Below are 16,258 nucleotides of genomic sequence, written 5' to 3' on the forward strand. Positions count from 1 at the left end.
TACATAAGTCACCGAATCATCATTCTGAATAGGTTAGCCAATAGAAGCCAATTGATCTGCCAAATTTTTGGCAAGACCCAGATATTCCGAAATCGTTTTAGTACCTTTCTAAAGAGACAACAACTGAAACCTAGTATGGGAAGAGTTGGCGAGGGATTGTTGAGAAAATTTTTGACGAAGATGCTCCCAAATCTCACGAGAAGTAGACAACCCGACGGTCAAAGAGAAAACAGACTATGTAAGTGTAGCACGCAACATGCTGGCAAGTGTTTGATCAGTTTGGTACCACACCAGGTAATCGGGGTTGGGAACACTAGTAGTCACAGAAGGCACCATTATGGAGGAGTTAGAATTAGCAGAGGCATTTGGTGAAGCTACATGAGTGGTGATAGTGATAAAGGGAGGAAGGCAAGGGTGGGTTCCATCTACAGAACGCCAAAAGTTTTGGCCAATCAAGAATGGCTTAACTTGACTTTCCCAAGGTAAGTCATTAGACTCAGAAAGTTTGACAAAAACTAGTGTAGAGATATAAGGGATTGGAGATGTAGGAGGGGAAGTTGCGAAAGCCATGGAAAAAAAAAAGGGATCAGAGGCTCAATACCATGTGAAGTTTCAAATTTTCATTGAACTTTAGGTAAATTTTACAAGGCTTTATACACCAAGAGGTCTACATAATATAGGGGTCCTGTAGCAGCTATACAATATAATTAAATACAAATTACAATTAAATGATAACAGCTCACCCTAACTGCCCTTGTCTACAGGGATAAACCATCCTGTTTTTTACCAAGAACTCTTACCGTGAGTTGCATCTTCGAATCATTCACAAATTTTTGCTCTACATAAAGCTCGCAGAGTATGTTAAGTTAAAATTTTTAGTTCGTCATATTGGAAGCAAATGATGCCCCATTTATCATGGATGATGATAATGCCAGCTTATATCACCTAAACATTCTACACACGAGTTAGAAATGTAAAGAAATCGATACGAAGCTCTGCCGAGGTCTACAGACCAGAAGTTAGTGTGTCTTATTAGTATGCATCAAATTACCAGAAAATCCGATTGAAACTTGTCTTGATCGGGGAGATATCAATCAGGGGAGCATCCAAAAGTATTTTATCAAACACTTTTTTTTTTTTTTCACTTCAAATAGACTTTTCATCTCATTGAACATTTTTTTGGCAATGTTTTAATGAGACAACAATCAAACACGTCCAACGTGATATCAATACAAAAGTTGTACACTTTTCCTTTCGATGTTTTAATTTTGTTCAAAGCAACATGATCCACCACATGTTGAAGATATAAAAGTGATTTATTGAAATCAACTTTACTTTTTTAATCCATTATCTTGGAGGAGAAAGAAGCATAAAGTCATTGTCCAAATGAAAAGCCCAGTCCAAGTCTTAACATATATAGGCCTTTTTTTTGCCATTTCTCTGAAGTTGCAAACAAGAAGTTGCCAACCCCTTCATCAGTCGTCCCTCTAATTAACTCTCTGAACTCAAACATGGCAGATTGGAAGCACACAGCTCTCCTTGTCATTGACATGCAGGTCTTTCTCTCTCCCCCAAACTCTCTCTCTCTCTCTCTCTCTCTCTCTCTCTCTCTCTCTCTCTAGAAGTTCAAATGAAATTAATAGATCATTAGGGTCTTGTTACATATAATCTGGTTTTGTAGCATGATTTCATTGATGTGGCTGGTCCTATGATGGTTAATGGAGGCAAAGCCATAGTTCCAAATGTAATCAAGGCCGTCCAAATCGCTAGGCAGCGTGGTATTCAAGTAGTTTGGGTACAGCCAACTTCCTTTCCTTTCCCTTTATTAATTTTAAGTCGAATTTTCTACTTTCTGCAAACTAGAAATTGAACAATGAAAATATGAACTTTAATGTGTAATTAAGAAAAAAGTGTGTTTTGGTTTGATTTTAACTGTGGGGTAGATATATTATTCACTTTAGTTTACAGTTTTACGGTTAGCTTCATTTTGACAATTATTGTAGGTTGTGCGTGAACATGATCCACTAGGAAGAGATGTTGAGCTTTTTCGCCGGCACTTATATCCGGCAGGGAAAGTAGGGCCAACTGTTAAGGGTGAGAGAGGTGCTGAACTTGTTGATGGTCTTGTGATTGAACAAGGGGACTACAAGTTGGTTAAAACCCGGTTTAGTGCATTCTTTGCTACGCACCTCGATTCGTTTCTCAAGGGTTCTGGAATTGACAGTTTGGTTGTCACTGGTGAGTGAGAGATTCAATTCTTGGAAAAACCCTATTGGTTGTGTATGAAATGTGTGTTTTACAAGCTTGTAATTTGTTGGTCTTGCATTTTAGGTGTTCAGACTCCAAATTGCATTAAGCAGACTGTGTTTGATGGCGTTGCCTTGGATTACAAGTCTGTTACAGTTATTCTTGACGCCACAGCCGCTGCTACACCTGACATACACGCTGGTATGTGATTTCTGTTTCTTTGATGCTAATGTAAGACTCTTAATTGTTGTGGTGCATTTTCCAAAAACTTAAGCTAAGGAGAGCTGACAAAAAATTAATCATTTGTGAGGATCTTCGGTTCAAAAGTACAATTAATATGAATGACTTGAATTTGGAATTATGATTGTCTTCATGTCATTTGATCAAATGTTATATGATCTTAAGGTTTGATTTGGATCCTACGCATAACTTTTCCATCATGGATTGAAAAGTGAGGAATGAGGATGTGAACACATGGCTCATATCCTTGATATAATTCAACATGTTAAGTTTGAAGGAGCGCTGATGAGATTATTGATAACTTATATACAATCAATCCTCGATGGGATTACCTAGATAGGTTTTATCTTTTGTTATTTCATCGTTCTGCAGGCAAATGGCTGATAATGTTTTCTGGGACCTATTTTTCTCTGGAATAGTTTTCAGAATATGTTAACAGAAGTCAAAAGTAGAAATCTTGAAATACCAGGAAAAGGTTCTAGAAATTTTGTCCTTCTGGGCATCTTCTTCAACTCAAAAGCCTAATTCTCAACATTCAACCCAGAACAATATTTCAAACGTACCATTAAAACTACAGGCTAATAGTATGACTAGAGAGTTTCCGATGAAAACTACAGGCTCTCACCATTTCCTGGTGGAAACAGTGGGAAGAGAAATGGAACTTAGAAGAGATGGAAAAACGTTGGGAAAGGTTGTGGGAGCGGCGAATTACATTTTTTATTTGATGATCAGAAATGATAGCTTGCAGTATCCAGCAAGCTAATGTAAGGAAGCACTGCAAAGATAGACCGGAGAGATCTTGGAACTATATTCTTTCTTGTGGACGAGTTGTAGGTGTGCATGTTGTGATTGGGATTTTGGCCAGTAAAGATTGTCAATTGTTAATTTGTAACTAATGTGCAAGAAAAAGCTTTTCTACGGGGAGGAGGATTTGTGTCATTCTGTTATTGGCTTCTCGTGTCTGAAACGAGAGTTAGCGATGGCATGAAATAAACTGCATGTTATGTTTTAGCTTTTTATAAGCTTATTCTGTTGATATATTTCACAAGTACTTCAAAATTCCTGTTTGAGCCACTAATATAATGCTGATGACACAAACAATTGATGGATTCAGTCAAAAGATTTGGGGTAGTATAAGCAAAGTAGTTAAAAGTTTCTGCTATCTCTTCTTATTCCCAACTGAATGCAAGTAAAATCATTTACATTGATCTTACGGATTTGATCGAATGAGTGACGTTATTGTAACTATTCTACCATAATCACTTTCACGCGGAGAAAGGATTCATGAGCTTAACAGGGCCATTCTCACTGGAGTATGACATATTGCCAGTTATACTGTTTTTTCTTCCTTATATTTGTGTGCAGTACAATATGTTCAATGATAGTTGTGAGGGTCTACAAAGGCGGGGAATATTTTGTTGTTGCTACACTTTACGTCATACTCTCAATCTGATCCATTGATCAGAGTCAAACGAGTTGTACATATCAGAATATTTTCCAAGAGCATATTATCCGTGATATTGTTTTATAAAGTTGTATTGCTTTGAAATGGTTTGTTGAACGATAGTACGATACCCATGAGTCATGACTAACGTGGAAACACCAAATTCTCTGAACCAGCCAATATTTTGGACATGAAGAACATTGGAGTTGCAACACCAAGCTTACAAGAATGGAGTGAATTGGATGCTTTATCCTCTGGTTACCAGTAAGGTTGGCTTCTGCTTGAATGTCGTAATAATATTATGGTCTTGTTAAAGCTGTATGTGTATTATGATTCTAAAGCTGCTTTTCTTCCTTTTCATTTGAAATCTTTGGTACGTTCTTTCTTTTCTTTGATGCTAACGTGATACTGTTATCTATTCTGCAGGCAAATGCCTGATATAATATTTTTTGGAACCTATTTTTCTGTGCAATAGCATTCAGGATATGTTAACAAAAGTGAAAAGTGGTAGACTTGGGATATCAGGAATAGGTTCCACAGTCAAATGCCACCTTCTCAACTTTGAACCAAGAACAATATTACTTAAGTACCATTAACTGTAGGCTACTAGTAGGACGAGAATTCCCGTTGAAAACTAATGCTACGTTTGGACGAGGGACTTCATAGTCCCAAAGAATTTTAGACTTTGTTCTTGAAAACGTATTACAATATTACCAATGAACTACTCAAACACTACAAAGCTGCACTAGAACGCTACAGATGCAAAACAAAGTCCCAAACAAAATATTGGTTTTGACCATTTCCTGGTGGGAACAGAGTGGGATGAAAAATGGAACTTAGAAGAGATGAAAGAAGGTGGGAAAGGTTATGGGGATAGTTTAAGGACGCAGGAGGATTTGCGTCCTTCTGTTATTGGTTTCTGGTGTCTGGCATGAGAATCAGTGATGTTATTGGCTTCTCATGTCTGAAATGAGAATTAGTGATGGCGAGAAATGAATTGCAAGTTATGTCTTAGATTAGCTCTGCTGATACATTTCACAAGTACTTTAGTTTTCTATTTGAGCCGCTAGTATAATGCTGACAAAAAGTTGATGGATTCTATCGAAAGATCTGGGTTGTATAAGCGTAGTACTTTTTAAGTCTCTGCTATCTTTTCTAATTCCTATCTGAAAGCAATGATCTTTTGAATTAAGTTTATGGATGTGTAGTATAATATCTTCAATGATCTTTCTTTTGGGTTTACAAAGGCAAGGAAACAGTTTCTACATATTAGAATGCTTTGCAGTCCCATTCATTTGTCAGAGTCGGACAAGTTGTACATATTAGAATGCTTTGCAAGAGGATGTTACCCCTAAAAGTTATATGAAACCTGTTTCTTCTGTCATATTTGTTATAAATTTCTGATTGCTTTGAAAATGAATCAGTGAACGATACCCATGACTAACGTGGAAACACCAAATTCTCTGAAGCAGCTGATGTTTTGGACACGAAGAACGTTGGAGTTGCAACACCAACCCTACAAGAATGGCATGAATCTGATGCTTGATCCTCTGGTAAGCAGATAGGTTTGTTTCTGCTTAATTGTCACAGTAATATGGTCATGTTACTCCCTTATGTGATGTAAGCTGTTTTACTTCCTTTTGTTTGCCAGCTCCATGGCTAGTCAACCAACGACATTTTTTAATGACTTTCTAGTCAGATCGTTCCTGTGTTTCGGATAGACAAAGACCCCTTCTTTCTCTTTTTGGATGGTCTCTGTTGCTCGTCTTTAAATACGAACTTGTTTCTCAGCCATTTGACTCACATGAATGCAAAGATGATACTTGTTTAGAGGGATTAATTTCGAGATATAATTCAATGGATTACTATAGTTAGTAGATGGAATTGAAGCAGGATTTATGACTTAATAGATTCTAATTTTTCTTTTTCTACGCGAAATTTCTGAATTTCTAAATTTACAAATCCAATCAAGAGTTAAAAATTATGACTTTTATTCTAAACTTCACGTTCATTTCTCCACACACGACCGGAAATGTATTTCCCTCCAACTGATGTACATGAAAAAAATGTGTGGACTAGGATTTTAAGTTGTTACCATTTTTTATATTTGTTGAGAAATATTTTCATGTCATGTTATAATTTAAAAGACAATGTCACACATATGATTGTAAAGGGAAGCAAACCAAAATGGATTTTGGTGACAACCAGTTGAAAGTTTTAGGTGAAAAAGTCTTCGGGAGGTGAAAATTTTTCTTCGTGCATGTAAGGTGTTGTCGGATCAATATCTCTATACGTAGAGGTATTTTTGTATCCTCGTGGCAACACAACAAGATCAAAGTGAAAGTAATAATACCAATCTCTCTTCAATCTCTTTTACCTGCATCCATTGTTTGATATAGTTACGAAAATAAACAACGTAATATATTGCTCCCGTTCCACTTTGATCCCTAATATTGTTTGCCTAGTTAAGTATGGGCACGTGCATCCTTTTAAATAATCATGTGACCCTTTCTCATTCTACTGAGTTAGCATTTATCCTATTCTTCATGTCCTCTGTGAGACTAGTGTCTTTGAGTAAGTTGCCACAGAAATACCCAAAGTTTCATGTGGAATTTTGTACGATCATCATTGCTTCACCATTTAGGGTTGCTGGAGTATAAAAAAGAGCTCAGCTCTCAACTCAAGGTGGTTCCGATCCCCGCAACTTTTTTTATAACAATATATTTTACACTAAGATGAGTGGGAGTTCGACTAGGCCACATAATGGGTAACCTAATTGGGATGGAATCATACCAACTCACATGCACCGGATCCCATTAAATCCCCGCAACTTTTAGAAACCCTACAGAAAAACTTTCTTCTTTGAGCTAACATTTTTCACAGAATGAGAGTGATTTATGAGTTTGGCTCTCAAAACTTGCATAGACTTGGAGGCCAAGATTCATATTCAGTTTTCTTCAATCTGTTGATGTTCGATTGAAGAAAGCTGTTCATATTTGAATCTGCATTCTGCATCATCTTACATTCAAAAATTTCACTGGAAACAAGTGAAGAGCTCAGGAAAACAAGCTGCCCCAATTTGTGAAGACTGAATCCACACCTGCTCAAAGAAATTCAAGTTGCACAGAGGTACAAGATGCTCCTTTAGTTGAGCCTAGGATTTGAGCTTGTGTGTGTGTGTGTGTGTGTGTGTGTGTTTATCTCTGTATGAACTTACTATTTCGCTGGTGGATGGAAATATTGGGAGTTCCCCAGGTTTTTTTACGCAGTTAAAGATTTTCCGGGCACAAATCCTTGTGTGTGAATATCTCTTTTGTGACTCTTGTTTGTTTATATATGATTGAATTTGCTGTGTAACTATTTCAACCTATGATAATTTTGGGGTTGTTGCTGGACAATAATGATGCCTCCCATCCCACCACAGAGACGCTGGGTTTCAATGCAGAGAGAGTAAAAAAGCGCAGAGATTTTTCTTCTCCTAATTCCACTCCAAAGCAAAGATTTCTTCTAGTCGCAGATTAGATGTTCACAGTTAATCCCAAATTTCAGCATTAAATAAGTTTAAATCGTCATTTTACTTAAGGTTAATGATTTCATTTTGTTTTGTTTTCAGAGTAATTGTTGGTTAAGTTGCATTTTAAGAAAAGATGATTTAAACTTGATATTGATCATTCGGGGTAGGTTCGGTTCATTTCGGTTTGCTTTACAATAGTTGAAAATGTGAGACTCAAAAAAGCAATTCAAAAAGGTCAAGTCAAAACCGCACAATTAGTTTTACGTAGATTTATTACACCGAGTTTCCTAAAAACAAATCAAGCATTGCTTCATCTCTAAATGGATTGGGGGTGGCCTTGGAGATTATTCTCAAGTGTTGTGGATCACATTACTTCAGAAAACCAAGTAAACGCACTGGGAGTGGATTTGGCATTGGAGGAAGGGATGCAGACCATGCAGTTGCGGGTTTTGTACAAGGCGTTGGATTCCATCAGAAACCAAAACAAAAAATGCTTCTCAGAATATAAAAGTGGGCAGATGTTTACAATTCTTTTAATGTGCAGAGTTATACACAATAATCAGCAGTCGCTAGTCAAATGTCTACGACCAATCTTGCTTATAACTACAAGCACAAACAAAAGTCAAACAAAGAACTGTTGTTACCTTTATGCATTTGCGTGATCTGGGAGGCGTTTCAAGTCCATTTCAACTTGGTGGATTGTCCACTGCATATTTTCCAATTTCTGCAAGGGGATGTTGATATCAGGCTTGCACACGGGAAGCAGGTAATGTACAACTGTAAGCATTGTTGTTACCTTTATAATATCATGGTACTGCCTTGCAATTGTATCAAAGTGAGGATCAACACCCTGGTACTCCCGGAGACGTGTAACCTGGTTAAAAGAAATATAAATCATAGCTTAATAAAGAAAGCCAGCAGGAGAGATGTAGGAAAAAAGTAACAAAATGATGAGGTTAAGTAACTTGTATACATGTCAGAACACTTGGCTTAGCATATCTTAACTATATATTAGCAACTTAAGCATTTTTTATAGACGTCGTGAACATCTCCATGTTCACAATATCTACAATGTCCAGAGCATCAACAACCATGGTCAATATTTTCAAGTCGAAGTCTAGCTAAGAAGACTAGAAAGTTTTTTTAGGAGCTACCTAGAAAATTTCTACTGCAATCATACTCTCTAATTTAGGGAGTCATAATGATCGTGAACCAATAGATATATAGAGTTTTTATTTAAAATCTTGTTAGTAATTAATGTTAGGAGCTCCTTTCTCACTCCCCAGATTTAGGAGCTGCTAGAGCTCGGAGTATGATAGGGTGTGTGATTGGAGATGAATTTTTCCTTTTTCTCCATACATTTTAGCTACGAGCTCATTTAGGGAGACCATAGGAGATGTTCTAAATAACCAGTAACAAGTGATATAGAAATAAGGGCAGATTGAAAACTTTCTTATCTCACCAAATTCGTCAAGAAAATCCAAGTCTAAGACTAAATAAGCTTGAAGCAACAATTACAGACAAGCAGGCACAATAGACATGAAACACTGCAGTAATCAAGCTAAAAGTAAAATCTTCGGGAAAATACAATATTACAAGAAGCAGCCTACAGCGCTGCTAGAAGACTGGAATGATTGTTATATCATTATAAATGTCTGTGTTGGGGCACATACATATGAAAGCAACTCATGAAAGCATGAACAGAAACCACATAGGAAATAAGAGACAGATATGAACTAGAATATCATACCGCTTTATTATATGCAATAGAAGCTTCTTCTGTAGCTTCAAGAAGATATTTCCTACAAACGAGTTATAAAATTATTAAAATAACCTCAAACCAGTAAGCCACACGTACTTTCAAATAATCATTGATAGGTACCTTATTTTATGTAGGGCCGGTATTGATTCCTTAGTATAAGTTTCCAGAAGGAGAACATGCTCTAGGACCCTGAAATAAAATGAAGCACTCCAGCGAATTATAGTCATGACATACAATTAATTAATTTATTTATTTGATCTCAATAAACGGAAACCACAAGTACAGCCAGTGGTGACTGATGAATGTTGTCTGTTTGCACAAGAAGCATCACAAAGAACATACTTCATAAACATATAGGAAATTACACGTTAAGCAACATTGATGCCAGAAATACACAATTATAGTACTGAAAACCACCAACGAACCTCAATTTTGCACTCATGGTCTCACACCTTTTGCACAGCCATGTTTTTTGCAGTCCATCCTATAAATTATTAATTATAATAAAGGTTCAAGAATGCTCAATAAAATGGAATACTGAATCATATAGAAAAGATACTTGAAAAAACAAAAACAAAAAGGCTGAAGGGATAAGTGTTATTGAAAACACATCAACCATGAGCATTATCGGAAGCTTACATATTTACGTTGATGTTGCAACTTCAAATCTCTGACCAGCTTGATAAGCACTCCGAGTATCTGCTCCAGAACCTAGGCTTCGCAAAAACACAACTTTATAAATAAATGATATCATCACAAAACAAAATGCTCTGGTATGGAACTTCAAGAACATGAAACAATGTTTTTTCATTTATATCCGTACATTATAATATTCAGCAAATTTTCTATCTGCAGAATACAGATCTTCCCGCAGAGCTGTTTCCTCCCTTTCCATATCCTCAATTATCAACTTTACCCTGATAAAGTCATTAGAAAAGCGGAACAAATTATGGATCACACTATTAGCAGAATATTAGAACAGTGGTTCTAGAGATTTATAGATTCACCACAAGCTTTGGTTTATCAAAGCACTGCACATAAGCAAAGAGCAGGAAGTATGGAAGCTTTTGCCACTCACATTACGTTCAGTCTCTAAAATAGTAGTGTGAAACATGAGTCAACCATTAATCTTGAGAATGAAATATAAATATTTTAGTAGAAGGAAAAGGCAATACTCATGTTGAGCCATTAAGTAGTTAAGGATTGTCTTTAAAAAATAAATCCACCTACTCCAGTCTTCTACTTGCTTATGTAACAGACTATTGTACATGTCAAATAAGATTCCAAGCATCATTAAAAAGCATCTTTCTCCATGTGAAAAGGAATTCTCATACAACCAAACCCGTATCAAGAGAGTAACTCAAACCTTTCTGGAAGCCGAGAACTTGAATTTTGATGCCCAGATGACGAGTCTGCAGCAGCAAAGCATTGTCAATGCCTTTAACCATTAGCATTTATGCATGGGCAAGCATATAATAATTTTACCATTAACTTTAGATATTAGCAAACTCAATCACCCCATGCCCCCTGCTGGGAAGAGAATATCATCACACAAATTTTTGCACTAGAACAGTCAATCTGGATATTCTCTCTCCAGAATATATATAAAGCAAAATGGAAATGCCTCCGATCCACACTTTGACACAAAAGACAGTTGAGAGAGAGAGAGAGAGAGAGAGAGACCAATGTCATCCATTACAAAGGCATCAGCTAGTTTATCACATTTAGCTTTTAGACGAGCTTCAATCTCTTGGGAAAGACACAACTGGTATTCTGTCATATCCTGCAGTTGAAACATTGCAGATGTATCTCAATTTCCAATAAATAAGGGACAGCTTCACCAAGTTTAGATCTTTTTGCTATGACATTACAAACAAATAAAAGTAACAGATTCTATAAAGAAAAGATATTTTTGGATGGAGAAAATAGAACATAAGTAAATAAAATGGAAAATAAAGAAAGTGAACTATTGCAGGAACCATAATGTAGTTTGTACCGTTGACAATGGTGTTTGTTGGAGCTGTGTTTGCCATAAATATGCTGGTGTAATTCCAAGAAAGCAATTGGGAACACCACCAACCCCAGATTCTAGAGTATCAGTACCACTAAGAAAAAGATTGTTGTTTGCGGCACTAGCAGTGCTAGTCACAGTATTATAATTTGTTGAGTTGGAGCTTGAGCTGACCGTAACACTGGTACTGGTACTTTCTAGAGAACTGCGTGACATTGTGCTACATTTTTCAATTTCTTCCTCATGAATTTCGCCATCTTTGGAGATGAGAGGCAGCCTCAGTCTTTGAGCTGCTTCTGAAACGATCATACGATGCTCTAATGTCTCGTACAACTGATATGGACAGGTTCACCCATTTTAGACAATTTAATAACTCAGTTATAGAATAGAATACTGAGGGTGTTGAGCAACTAAAGAAGATAGAGTTGTCAATCAAATATACAAATCTATTACTTTTGATATCTTTTAAGTTTTAAGCTAACGGTTAAATAAAAGTTAATATTTTTGCATGAACATCCATATCACTAATATGAAATCATATGGGGACTGTGGTCTTTACATGGGAGTTAAATGGTATCCTTCTACAGATTCATTTGATGTAGAAACTAATAGAAAAGAAGATAATTAACTGAAATGAGATTCCTAATTAAAATTCAAGATACTATGAGCTTGTTCGGAATTAGGATCAGAAGGGCCAAATCATGACTTGAGGAGGGTTTGTCGAACTGAAACCACCTGAGGAGGGTTCTTCAAGCCCAACTGCAGATATAAACCTTGCACATCTCGAATGCCTCCAAGGTTAGCCACTGAAACTGCTTGTTGATACTCCTCCACCATTGCAATTGCCTCACTATACAATGCCTACATCAAAATCCAAACCCACCACCCAAACACACACACACACACACATTGCAAAATCAATGCCGGATAAAAACAACCAGTTCAATCAACACAAACCCAAAAATTAAACAGAAGTACCATGGCTTCCAAGTAACGCAATCTTTCCCGGGACATTTCCTCCCTTCCCTGCAGAAACAGTCAACATTTTCAAAAACCAAATCAATTGTAAATTGTGTAAAGGATCTGCAGCCACATTGCTTTTTATGGTTTGCAGCCACATTTTCTAAGCAACCAAACAAGGCAGGAAACTGTATGTGTGTGTGTGTGTGTGTGTGTATAGAGAGAGAGAGAGAGAGAGAGAGAGAGAGAGAGAGAGAGTACGAGTTGGAGGTCGAGGTAGGCAGATTTGGAGACGAGAGAACCATCAGGAGCCAAGCAGTGGCGCTCCAGCTGATCAATGACTTGGGTCAAATCCGATGGCAGGTTTTGCCCTTGTTGTTGTTGCAGTCCCTTCGCCATTTTCCTAAGCTTCTGCTATTCGCCCCCACTCGTTCCCCAAAACGTCGTCGTCGTCGTCTTCTTCTTCTTCTTCGTTCTTTAGGATTCCACTCAACAGTCACGGTCACACAGGAGTTCAAGATCTCAGGCCGGCCGACCTTTCACCAACTGGTAGCAGAAGTTAATTTACCAAAACACCCTCGTCTTCGACGATGTCGTTTCTCTTCACAATTTAATACAAAAAAGAAAGCGAAAAACAACCATATCCGATGCAATATGAAGATATTAATTAAAAGGCTAAATTGTAACCACATTAGGCCATCTCTAATACAAAAGGTTAAAGGTTTAAAAGTCAAAAAATGATTTGATTTTTTCAAAAATTCATCTTTAACTGATGGATGAACTATAATTATATGGAACTCACCAGGCCATTATTTGGCCAAAGGGATATCAAGTTGGCCAACTCTAGTCCCCCCCCCCTCTTAGCCTTTTTTTTAGGCCCAGCTCCTCAATTGCAATAATTGATTCAAATTCAACGACTATATTTGAAAACATCTAACGGTAATTTAATTAAATTAACTAATAAATTTAAAGTATAAACTTAAAACTAATAAATTATTGAGGGGGCAATGTTTAGCCCCCTTCGGTTAGAGATAATATGAGTATAGCCTGACACTGTTTATTTAAAAATAATTTTTTGTAGGGCTATAATTCTAGACAGGGTTATGCTTAGCCCTTTTAGTTGGAGATGACCTTAGTTTTGGTCCTTGTAACCCTAATATTGGTCATCCAAAATACCGTAAATTACCGTTGCAAACTTCAAAATTTACAATTAAACTAAATGAAGTTATATCAGTGGGTGGTTTATGGTTGACTTATATTTTATTTTTAAATAGTTTTTTTGTGACAAAAAAAAAATATTTAGATAAAAAATTGTTGTAAACATTCCTAGTTTAAATGTAATTGTGTAAATCCTAGATTTGATTTGATTCTAGTCATCCTTTCCTATTACAACTTATATTACTTGTGGAAGAAGGAATATCTTCTCTCTTTTACTATCATAAATAAAGGCACAATGTAGGAGGGATAACAACACACATTCCCCTACAATTCTACAAACACATCTCTCTCAATCTCCCTCTCTACCACCGGCCCCTTTTAACCTTGTCAAATAAAATAGGCTACAAAACGTTACTCCTACCGCTGCGCTTAAAAATCTAACGTTGAAGAATTTTTCTGCATCAAACCAGTTCATCCATATCATCACGCAATCAGGTTCTTTCAAAACAATGATTTTTATGTCGATATTTTTGCAACCCTAATAGCATAAACATTCACCATAATGCATGACCTAACTTTACGTTTTTCGAATTTTAGTTTCTACATAAATTATGCATGCATTATATCCATAATTATTAAATTATGTGAATTTGATATTTGCTATGAATTGAATCAAATATATTTCTATATGCATCAAATTGAATTAAATTAACATATTATTGTTTTGAATATGCTTTGAATTGAAAAAAAATAAAAATAAAATTGCGATTGGGAAAACTAGGGTTCTTTTGTACTCGTGACCATCATCATAACGATGGGCTCCCCACGCCAAGCTGAGACCCACAGAGCCAGAAGCTCTGAGCTTCTCAAACCCAGAAAACCCGACACCTTTTATGGTGTCCCCGTCCACATCGACCACAGAATGGCCTGTAGACACTGCCTTGAACCTTTGGTTCATGTCGCCAACGACCAAAAGTCGTCCCACGTTGGAAATTGGAACGCGTTTCACTTGAATCTCGTCGGAATTTTGTTGAAAATTCGATTCAAATTTTCTAGGGTTTTGGTTAGTATAACATTGAGATTACATCATCTCCATTCACCACCATGGTCGTCAAAGGCCACCATGACTCAACCCAAGTCCTAACCAACCCCGGACCGCCACTAGGAGCGACAAGTCCGGTGTTCTTCTCCGGCGAAACACACCCAGCACACACTGGGGTGTTTGGTTCCAAAACCCGAGCCCTATCGGGCTCTGTTACTCGACCCTCTACTGATATCTTGCTCCAGCCCATTGGGCTTTGGAGCTTCCCTGGCCCAAACCGTTTCTCCCAGCTTGTGTGTGAAGAAAAAATTTTTTTTTTTTTTTTTAGGCTTGAAGTGGCCCACGTGAATTTTTTTTTTTTAAAAAAAAAATCTTTTAGGTCTGCCTGCAGTCCCACTCGAGACCCACAGCCCGATTTTTTCGGCCTAGGTCTCACAGACAAATTTTTCTAAGCCACCCGTGGGCTTATTTTTTTCTTGGGCCTCGAGTTTTATTTGCCTAATTATTTTAGGCCCAATGGGTTTTATATTTTTTTCACCCACACTTTAATTTGGCTCGAAGTCCAAATAATTAATTCATTGATAATTATAAACCTAAAGTTATATTTTGCATATTCTTGTTGCACATTTCTGTGTATATATTTGTGTTTGCCTGCAGGAATATATGGACCTGAAGTTCATAACTATTTTGAAACCTAAAGTTTCTTATAAACATGCCTTGTTTGAAAACCTGAAGTTTTTCACTTACAAACATCACCCATGAAAATCCGAAGTTTTTTTCATGCAAAATTAAACCAACACATGTCTATTAGAACCTGTATGTTATACTCGTATGTGTATGGATCGATTTTTCTCCATTACAATAACCACATCTTGTCCATCTATTTTGTGATAGGAAGATGTCGAATTTGGACAAACTCGACTTCACCACTTTGGAGGTCTCTGAAAGGAACTGCCTCAAGTGGGTCCAAGATGTGAAGCTCCACCTCACTGCCAAGAACTTGCATCCCGCTATTGAAGAAAAGACGGATAACCCTGTTGGTGAAGCTGAAAAAGCCACCGTTATGATCTTTATCTGAAGACATATCCATGACGCTTTGCAAACTGAATATCTTGCTAAGGAGGATCCACATGCACTATGGGTTGCTTTGGCTGATCGTTTTGACCACTAAAAGTACATATTCTTGCCTGAAGCAAGGCATGACTGGCAACACTTGCGCTTCCAGGACTTTAAGTCTGTGAATGAATATTATTCTGAAGTTTGTCGAATCTGATCACTTCTCGAGTTTTGTAACGAAACTTTGACCAAAGAGGATCTCCTGGAGAAGACCTTTTCAACCTTCTCTGCTTCTAATATTGTCTTCCAACAACAATATAGAGCTCAAAAGTTCATTAAGTTCTTGAATTTGATCTCTATTCTATTCTTCGCTGAAAAGCAGAACCAGCTGTTGATGAAGAATTATAAAGCTCAACCTACTAGGGCAACTGCTATGCGTGAAGCATATTATAGCACAAACCAATTCCCAAAACGCCAAAAGAGGCATGGTAGGGGCGGCCATAAGCCATTCCACCAAGGTCAACAGAGTCAAGGCCCATCCAAGGGAGGAAATAAAGCCCAGAAGCACCCAAACCTCGCTCCCAAGGCCCCGAACTTCAAGAATAAAAGGCAAAGCACCTGAAACCATGGATGCGAATATGTGCTATTGCTGTGGTTCAAAGGATCATTGGTCTTATGTTTGCCGAGCTCCCAAGAAGGTTGTAGATGAATATCATTCTCGTCGTAAGAAGTTTGAATCAAACTTCATGCAAGTGGACGAACCGGAGACTACAATGATGGAGGTTTCTGACTTTCAAGAGGATACCACCCTTATGGAAGATTAG

The 16,258-nt window shown here is 37.2% G+C and overlaps 2 protein-coding genes and 1 pseudogene across 5 annotated transcripts; 2 read left to right on the top strand and 1 right to left on the bottom strand.

Moving 5' to 3' along the window:
* Positions 1-1,382: 1,382 nt before the first annotated feature.
* LOC137740114 (Isochorismatase family protein) lies at positions 1,383-5,771 on the top strand. Of its 2 annotated transcripts, none has more exons than XM_068479923.2 (6): positions 1,383-1,556; positions 1,682-1,795; positions 2,004-2,238; positions 2,332-2,448; positions 4,108-4,200; positions 5,404-5,771. In XM_068479923.2, exons 1-5 carry the CDS (start codon positions 1,512-1,514, stop codon positions 4,197-4,199), a joined length of 603 nt encoding a protein of 200 aa, XP_068336024.2. In that variant the 5' UTR covers positions 1,383-1,511; the 3' UTR covers position 4,200; positions 5,404-5,771. The 2 variants fall into 2 exon arrangements, with proteins under 2 accessions (XP_068336024.2, XP_068336023.2); XM_068479922.2 differs by having other exon boundaries at positions 1,397-1,556; positions 5,356-5,771.
* A 1,241-nt stretch (positions 5,772-7,012) lies between these two features.
* On the bottom strand, positions 7,013-12,764 carry LOC137739827 (AUGMIN subunit 4). Of its 3 annotated transcripts, none has more exons than XM_068479546.2 (14): positions 12,440-12,756; positions 12,197-12,244; positions 11,954-12,079; positions 11,204-11,551; positions 10,891-10,990; positions 10,574-10,619; positions 10,031-10,124; positions 9,847-9,918; positions 9,633-9,691; positions 9,328-9,396; positions 9,196-9,247; positions 8,242-8,319; positions 8,090-8,169; positions 7,013-7,031 (listed from the first exon to the last, which is right to left on the bottom strand). In XM_068479546.2, exons 1-13 carry the CDS (start codon positions 12,575-12,577, stop codon positions 8,092-8,094), a joined length of 1,308 nt encoding a protein of 435 aa, XP_068335647.2. In that variant the 5' UTR covers positions 12,578-12,756; the 3' UTR covers positions 7,013-7,031; positions 8,090-8,091. The 3 variants fall into 3 exon arrangements, with proteins under 3 accessions (XP_068335647.2, XP_088556296.1, XP_068335646.2); XM_088700170.1 differs by lacking the exon at positions 7,013-7,031 and adding an exon at positions 7,567-7,840; XM_068479545.2 differs by lacking the exon at positions 7,013-7,031 and having other exon boundaries at positions 7,922-8,169; positions 12,440-12,764.
* A 2,512-nt stretch (positions 12,765-15,276) lies between these two features.
* LOC137740616 (uncharacterized) lies at positions 15,277-16,258 on the top strand (annotated as a pseudogene).

This window comes from Pyrus communis, chromosome 9 (assembly GCF_041283825.1).
Source record: "Pyrus communis isolate YQ-2024b chromosome 9, ASM4128382v1, whole genome shotgun sequence".
Classification (NCBI taxonomy): domain Eukaryota; kingdom Viridiplantae; phylum Streptophyta; class Magnoliopsida; order Rosales; family Rosaceae; genus Pyrus; species Pyrus communis.